We start from the raw sequence: 9,106 nt of genomic DNA, 5'->3' as shown, positions 1-9,106 counted from the left end.
AATATCGACAAGCTGCAACTGGGTAAAAGAATATATATGTATATTATTTTTTGCTGTTGCTTTTCACTTGTTAAGGGTAGTCTTGACATTTAAACAAAATAAGGCCTTTGGAAGAATTATCATATTTTCACCCTACCCTTCAGAAGAATTATCAAATCTACCGACCCTTTCGGTTCATATTTTCCCCAAGCCTACCCTAAAGGGTAATTTTCCCTAGTTTTTTTTAGTACTATGCATCAAGTGTGTTATATAAAGGACATGCATATCATGCTTTTTTTTTATATATATATATTCAATTTAAATATTTTACATTTAAATTAAAATTTTAAATTTAATATTAAAATTTTAAATTTAATATTAAAATTTTAAATTTAATATTAAAATTTTGTAAATAAAATAGAATTAATAAAAATTATTTGATTGAATATTAATAAAGAAATCGGAAGCCACGTGTCACACATGGATGCTTCCCTTGTGAATAGTAGTTGAAATTCTAGCTTTCTGACATAGCATATAATTATTGTTTTTGGGTAGCGGTTCCTACACCATGTTTGGGAGAGCTTCCTAGATTAATGCATTGTTTGATTCCTGAAAAGTAGGAAAGAAAAAAAAAACGGATGGTGACACTATTTGGATTTACAACTTGGTGTAAATTGGATAAAACCTACCAAATTTGGATTAGAACATGGATCAAACTTACCACAATGCCATGACGACCATAAAAATTATGGAATGAAGTTGTAGACATAAAAAAATTAGTGGATTAAATTACTGACACTTGTAAAGATTGAAGGTCAGTAAGTGATTTATGCATTGACAAGGTAGTCTATTTCTCAAAATCTTCACTATCATCCTTAAGAATGGTTACGATCTTCTCCTTGAAACATTTGAAGAACGCCATCCTACACAAAAAATAAAAAGAAAAGGAAGGTAGAAAAAGAGATGAATAAAATATGGGTATAAGTTTTTGTATACCACTATGCATTTAAGTCAGGCTAATTCGCATGAGTGAAGACCTTGACACTTAAGTCATATATAGTGTTGAAAGTACAACATCGCGTAGCATCAGGGCCATAACTTGTTTGCATAGATAACAAATATTATTCTGGTTTTAATTAAATGTTAAAACTTGAATATCACTATGTATTCAAGTCAAACCAATTTGCATAGGTGAAGACTTTAGCACATAAATATTGAAAATATAACACCGCATAACATCAAGGCTATAACTTGTTTGAAGTGGTGAAGATTTGTCATGGTGAATTCAAGTCAAGTTTGTCAAGTTAGGTTGAAAAACACCAAAAAATCAAAAGAGCTCTTTAAAAAAGTTTTTTTTCTCAACTATTATCCCTTTTATATAAAAAAAAAATTGTATATAGGGATGAAAAATTGGAAGAGGATTGAAAGTGTAAAGTAAGAAGGAAAACGAATTGGAAGAGGATTCAAAGTGTAAAGTAAGAAGACAAATGAAGTGGAGTTTGGAAAAAATGGGAAAAAAAAATATTTTTTTGAAATTTTTTTTTGGAAACTTCCTATTAAAATATTTCTTTGAAAAAAAAAATTATTTCAAGACTCACCCATCCACATGACAATGCATGTAAGTGATACATTTTGAAATGAGGGCATTTGTAGACATAAAAAAAAAAAATATTAGTGAATTAAATTACCACTAATTTGGTCTTCAAAATGAATAAATTAAAAATCCTCTTATGGATAAGTTTCCCTAGTCTCTAACTATTAAAAAGATAATAATAATAAGAAAATTATTATTATTGTTATTATCTTATTGGTAAAACCTCACGAATGAAGAAAATTTGTTAAAATTAAGGAACTAAATCTCATGAATTAAGCAACTAAAATTCAAGAATTTAAAATTTAAATTCTCCATCTTCAAAAGAGGCTTCACAACAAAAAAAACTTTATCAAATTTTTCTGCAAGTGCGGTAAATTGAAAAAGAACTGTTATACACATTCTTCGCTATTCAACAAGTTCATTCGGGAATAAACCACTTGTGGCTCTCGAATTGATCTTCGAAATCAAAAAAACATCATCGTCGTTCTTCAAGTTGTGTTTAAAGCGAAATAATAATAGGGAAAATATTATTTTATAAAGAATATTATATTTGAGATTGTACCCATAATATTTTTAATTTCAATAAATATTTTGTTCTCATTATTTTTCTATTTGTTTTGCTAATTTTGCATAAGCTTTTACGAAATTTGTGCTTACATTGTGACCCCCAAGATCAAACGAACTCCAAACATTTCTGGGTCTTAAAAGGTTTGTTATTTCACTTCAACACTTTTAGAAAAGTAGAAGTAATTTAAACAATTAGGAGAAAAAAAGTACAATAGGAATTAAAACTGGGTCCTTCAAGATTAGAAAGACTAGGGAGCATCTGAGTAAGGTCTGTTGCATGCAAACCAAGTCCATGGAGATGAGGATTCAATATTACTGAACCTGATTTGGAAGAAATTGGGTTTGCTTGGGAAGGTTTTTGAAAATTATTCTTAAAAAATAGTTTTTGAAAATAGTTTTGAATAATATTTCTTAATTTTTATTAGAGCAAAAACTTATTTAAGAATTTAGAATAGTTTTAACTTATTTTCTATGTTTTCAATTATTTAAAAAAAAAAATTATATATAATATTTTATTTTAATTATTCTTGATATTTATCTCATTATTATTATTTTTTTTAAAACATTTGTCTTAAAGAAAATAAGTAAAAATCAACCACCACGGGTGAGATCGATTATTAAGTAAAGAATAGCTGAGTTAAGGACATATTTGGGGGATTGAGGACAATCAAGATAGGAAGAAAACAAAAGTGGGGCCAAATGCCAAGAATATATATTATTGTCTTTTGGTGCAAGCTTTGTGCAAAGCAACTGATAGTTGACTCGATCTCACTGGAGTAATATTATTGTCTCTAGTGCAAGCAAGGATGAAAAAAATAATATTATTATCTTCGGTATAAGCAATGATAAAAATATTGGTAATTACGGATATATCGATATTTTGATTTTATGGATATATCTAAGATATATCGGTGAATATTTTGACATAAAATATCGATAGACTTAAAATTGATCAAAACTTATAAAAATATAAAATAAAACTTTTAAAAATAAAATTTAAAGTATAATAGACATTTTAAAGTTATTTTGTTGAATAAATTAATATAATATTATATGTGTGAATAAAAAATATAAATTTGTTAAGTGTATATTGATTATTAAATTATATCAAATATTATTTGATGATTATATTGTGATATTTGATTATAATATATTTCAGTGGATATTTTGATACAAAATATCGATATACCTAAAATTAATCAAAATTTATAAAAATATAAAATAAAACTCTTAAAAATAAAATTAAAAGTATAATAGATATTTTAAAGTTATTTTTTGAATAAATTGATATATATATATATATATATATATATATATATATATATATATATATATATATATATATATATATAATATTGTATGTGTTAATAAAAAAATATAAATTTGATAAGTGTACATTGATTATTAAATTATATCAAATATTATTTGATAATAATATTGTGATTTGTGATTATAATATGTTTAATTTTAAAATCTATTTAATATTAAAATTATGATACAATATAAACTAAATGATGATAAATGTATAAATTTTTAATATTTAATTAATATATTAATAATATTAAAAACACTAAAAGAAAGAAAATTATGATATATTTTTAGAAATAGTTATAATTAATTTATTCTTGTTAATATTTTGTTTATATCCTAACTTTTGATATATATTTCTTGTGACACAACAAAAGATAAGCTTGCCTAGTGGCGCCCGTGATGTCCCCTCCCCCCCACCCCAAACAACAGCGAGCTTTGACTGCGTTGGCCACGGATATAGAGACCACACACCGGTATTTTCTTCACTGAGTGCAAGCTTAGCTTTGTGCAAGGCAACTGAAATAGCCTGCCCTAAAAAGAATACACTCCAAAGTTGAATTATGTGATTAAAGGTTAGGTCAAAAGAGTTGAATATATAGAAATATTGAGAGTGAGGAGTGATGAGTGCCTTTCAATAATTTAAGTAAAAAATTTGAAGTAATATATAAAAATAATTATTTAATCTTTTATCTTTGATTCATTTTTTTTTTTTTGGTAAGTTAAATACAATTTTTAAAATGAAGCAAAATATTAAAAATCTGGCCATATATTTGATATGACAAAGCTGTAGCTGATGGCCTATTTGGAAAAGGTGCTTGATCGAGGAATGGACGTCTTCCGTTTGGCATTTTGAAACTTATGTTTGGACAACTCAATATGGATAAAAAGGTTTTGGTCGTAACACATAGTTTGCTGTCAAGCTAAGCTCTACCAACTACCACAATGTCTTCCATTGCCGCATGCCCATTTCCGTTTGGCATTTTGAAACTTATGTTTGGACAACTCAAACGGAACTAAAGGCAGATCCCCTCAAGTCCGACTTGATCAAGATAGTCAAATTTTCACAGTAGTGATCAAGTGGGCAGGACCCCACAAATGGAGAGAAGGATATTGATGGTCAAGTCTCACAACAGGATCCATCAGTGTGAGACTTGATGGAGAAAAGGTGCTTGATGGGGCTGCATAATATAATATGTGAATTCAAAAAAAAAAAAAAAAAAAAATTCAGGCATGGAAGAATAATAATAGTTAAATTTTGACTTTCACACATAAACCCATTGAAATGGTGGAGTCAATTATAGTTAACATGAATTGAACTCTTTGACATGATAATGAGAGGATTTAGTATTAGCATATGAGAAAAGTGCTCCTTACTCAGAACAAAATCCTCACCATAATACAATACACACAGCTTTATTATAAGATCCATGAATTCATCACCCTCGAGAAGATGGTGCTTAATTTAGCAGCAAACATATATATATATATATATATATATATATATATATATATAGAGAGAGAGAGAGAGAGAGAGGACACACAGACATGTACTTTGCACTCTCATTATCCCTATCTTAAAAGCATGTAGTGAGGATTTTAAATCCAAGAAGATATCAAAGCCTTAAATTCATCGTTCGACAAGGAGTAATCATTAGTTTGATCATTCATGAGAGGCTGTTGCACGTGGTTGGGAAGGGGTTGCCTAGGGTCGCCTAGGGTCGCTTACAGTCGCAGTCCCCTTCTTCAAGCGGCTGTACCAGCGGTTCTCGATATCATTAGGAGATCGATGCTTAAGAAGAGGCTCTTCTGGCATGGATGCCCAACTGCATGCAACACAACACCAAAACTCCTACCTCAGACTCAAACTGATCACCACACTATCATATCATATCATAATGGAAAAATATGAGGATGATTCTCATTACCTCACATGACGGCGCTTTAGATTGATGATTTGTTCATCTTCCTCAGGGGAAAATTCCCCGCCGTTAAAGTCAGACTTCAGATAGTTATGCCACCTATGTGAACAGCTTTTAGGAGTCCTGCCTTCCAGGTTTCCCTGCTTTATGATCTCTTCCCAAGAATACTTAGGATTTTCTCTCCTTAAGCGTTTGAGATCATCGTCTTCTTCTTGGGTCCATAGCTGTCTCGGCTGCCGTGGCATTACGGATTTCCCTGCAAAGATGGAAGAAATGAACACTGCTTCTATGAGTGAGCTTGAAGAAATAATGTGAATGGCTAAGATTCAGGTGGTGTATTATTTATAGCAGTGAGACAAACTGAACCACCCCATCGGACTTGAGGGCCGGGGATCTGCCTTTAGTTCCCGTTTGAGTTGACGAAAAATAAGTTCAGTTTGTTTGAAGTCAAATGCCGAACGGAAATGGGCATGCGGCCAGTGACAAACGGAAAACGGTGGTCCATCCCTCCATCAAGAACCTTTTCCACCATCGGACTTGAGGGGATCTGCCTTTAGTTCCGTTTGCCAAACGGAAATGGGCATGCAGCAACGGAAGACGGTGGTGCATTCCTCCATCAAGCACCTTTTCCAAATAGGCCATCAGCTACAGATTTGTCATATTATTATTATTTTATGTTTATTTGTATTACATACTAGTTTTATTTTATTAGTAATCCTTTTTATATATTTTTTTATCATCAAAATTGTAAAAATAAATTTCCAAATAAGAGTTGTAAAATTTATTTTCAGTTTGAGTCCAAATTTTCTCACTAGCACCAACCAAGCATTATGAAGTAGAATTGAAAAAGGTGGACCGCAAGATGAAACACTGTTGATGAAAAGTAAGTTTCTAATAAATTTATATTTTATACTTGTCTTTTCCATTTTCAGCTACACAGGAAACGCCCTTTGAAGTCAAACCGATGCCAACGGAAATGGTGCAGCCATGTCTCCGTCACCTTTTGGTACTAATCGTAGATAAGCTAGTTCAGGTGCACAGGAAGCACCCTTTGAAGCCAAACCGACGCCAAACGGAAATGGTGCATATCCATGTCTCCATCTTTTGTTCTAATCGGAGATAAGCTACCGACCACATGGCATTCGCTCGTAAATTGGTCTTTGTTGTATTTGACCTTCGTTTGGATTATGGGTTAGCGTATAGTTACTTTACTTGTTTTCTTAGGATTAGCCACATTGATTTATTTAGCTCCATTGATTCATCATTATCTTCATCATCATCATATTATTATTATTGTTATTATTATATATTTATTTCTATTACATACCAGTTTGATTTTATCAGTAATCTTTTTTATATATCTTTTCAATCATCAAACTTGTAAATAAAATAAAATTTGAAATCATTTTTTTTTTTGTTTTTTCCTTAATTGAACTCTTTTTTTAATGTAAGTTGAAACATTTTTTAAGGAATATTGAGATGATTTTTTTAATAATAATAATAAAAATCATTTTTCTTAAAAAATAAAACTAAAACCATTTTTCTTAATAATAAAACCAAACTCATTTTCCTTAATGATCAAACTAAAATAATTGGAATCTTTCTTTTGTAAATATGAGAGGCTTACAACTTACCTTTTGGAAAAAGGTTTTGAGAGATGGGGAGTTGATAGAACTCTTTTCATTCATAGGTCTAAGTCAAACTATTAATAACTCAAATTTATGTTGATAATATAGTTTTTGGAGTCACCTCAAGTGACTTTACCCTTAATTTTGCTGAGGAAATGAAAAAAGAGTTCAAAATGAGCATGGTAGGTGGACTCAATTTCTCCTTAGAATTGTAGATTAGGCAACTTAAAGATGACATTTTTTTTGTCTCAATCTAAATATGCTAGGGGGTTGGTAAAGAAATTTGGCCTCGAATCCACCAAGCACTCTAGGACAACCATGAGCACTACTACTAAGTTTTGCAAGGACACATCTGGAAAAGATGTTGAGCAAAAGCTTTATAGGAGTATTATAAGAAGTTTGTTATATCTCATAGTGAGTCGTCCAAACATTTCTTTTAGTGTGAACACTTATGCTATGTGCTAAGCAAATCCCTAAGACTCACACTTAACTTTTGTTAAAAGTATCATTCGCTACATTAGTGGGACTTTAAATTATGGGTTATGGTACCCTTGTGGTTCCTCTTGTGTTATTGTTAGATATTTCAATGGTGATTGGGTTTGAAACACAAAGCATAGGAAAAACACTTATTGTGCTTGTTTCTTTGTCAGGAATTGTTTAGTCACTTGGCTAAGTAAGAAGCAAAATTTAATATCTTTGTCCATTGTAAAAGCAAAATGCATTGTTGTAGGGAGTTGTTGTACCCAACTCTTTTGGATGAAACAGATGCTTAGTGATTATGGTGTTAAGCATAGTACTATGAGTATCCATTGATTGAATTATATTCTCTAGGCTTTCTACTTGAATTATTACTACTCTCTTAAATTATGTAAGTTCTTTGGATTAAATCATGCCCTGAGATGATTTTCAAATTGTTCTCATTATTTTTAATCCTGCCAATTACTTGTTATTTCAATGTCTGTTTTGTGAAGCTTTGAGTATTCTATCTGTTTTCATATTTTTCTTCATTTTGTTTATTCTATCAGACTTCAACACTTATCTTAGCATTTAAGTGCTCCTTTCATCGATCGAGCACTCAATACTAGCACTCAAAGCGCTTGAGCGTCCATAAGTTGCTTCTAGCAGTGCTTCATGTGATATGAGCGCTTGAGTGCTCCTTAAGTTATATCCAGCACTTAAACTACTCGAGCACTAATCTTGCATCTAAGAGCCCAAGCACCTATATAATGCATTACAGTGTGCCATTTTCTTCATTATCTTCTTTCTAGTTCGATTGAGTGCCCTAGGTTTTTAATCTTCGTATTCTCATGGTCAGTTCATGTCCTATTTCATTTTTTCGTCTTTATACTATTGTTTAGGGCTATCTTTTGAGCATTTCTAGTGGTTTAGTTTCTTAAGGTATTTTTCTCAATTTTCATGTTGTTATACTTTCTTAGTATTAGTAGTATGGTAGAACATTGTCGTCCCAAGAAGGTGACTCTTCCCATGCCTCCATCTCTTGAGCCTATACATGGCATTCCCATTTAAGGTCCTTTCAACCTAGATGATTTTCTCTTAGAGTGTTTTCACTTAGAGAAGGATTGTGATGAATACTATTTTGTCCTTTGAGGTCGCCGAGTCAAGGTAGAGCTCCCTATTGACCTTAGGGCTTTTCAGGACATCCCCCTCCCTACTCTCTTTCATGCTAGGGGCTAAGAGACTCTTATAACTATTCAAGGGACTCCATATCCTCATTAAGTTCTCATATTCTATTTGAACATCTATTTGGTCGTTAGTGGTCTCATGTTTCAAGTTACTATGTATGGCCAAACCTTCATGGTCTCTACTTTGTCTATAAGGCATGCCTCTTTTTGTTGGTCAACTTCCAGTCTTCTCTCTAAACGTTCATGCACTCATTAGAGGTGAGCTTGCCACTTTGTATGGCAAGTCTCGTCCATTGTCGACTTATGTTTCCATTGCTAACTTCACCAAGTCAACTTGGGTCATTGCTATATATTTGTCATATTCTTTCTACCCCTTGTCCTATCATACTCAGATTCAATGTCGTGGCTAGCTTTATTCATGCTATCCTTTTTAGGCAACAATTCGATTTTCCTAAGTGATTCTCT

At 31.4% G+C, this 9,106-nt stretch overlaps 1 protein-coding gene across 1 annotated transcript; it reads right to left on the bottom strand.

Annotated features, from left to right (window-relative positions):
* Positions 1 to 5,153: 5,153 nt before the first annotated feature.
* Positions 5,154 to 5,615, bottom strand: LOC117933958 (transcription factor MYB77-like). Its single transcript, XM_034855544.1, has 2 exons — positions 5,377 to 5,615; positions 5,154 to 5,274 (listed from the first exon to the last, which is right to left on the bottom strand). Exons 1-2 carry the CDS (start codon positions 5,613 to 5,615, stop codon positions 5,154 to 5,156), a joined length of 360 nt encoding a protein of 119 aa, XP_034711435.1.
* Positions 5,616 to 9,106: the final 3,491 nt, after the last annotated feature.

Source organism: Vitis riparia, chromosome 16 (assembly GCF_004353265.1).
Source record: "Vitis riparia cultivar Riparia Gloire de Montpellier isolate 1030 chromosome 16, EGFV_Vit.rip_1.0, whole genome shotgun sequence".
Taxonomy (NCBI): Eukaryota; Viridiplantae; Streptophyta; class Magnoliopsida; order Vitales; family Vitaceae; genus Vitis; species Vitis riparia.
The sequence above is the reverse complement of the archived record's forward strand: the minus strand, read 5'-3'. Positions and strand labels throughout refer to the sequence as shown.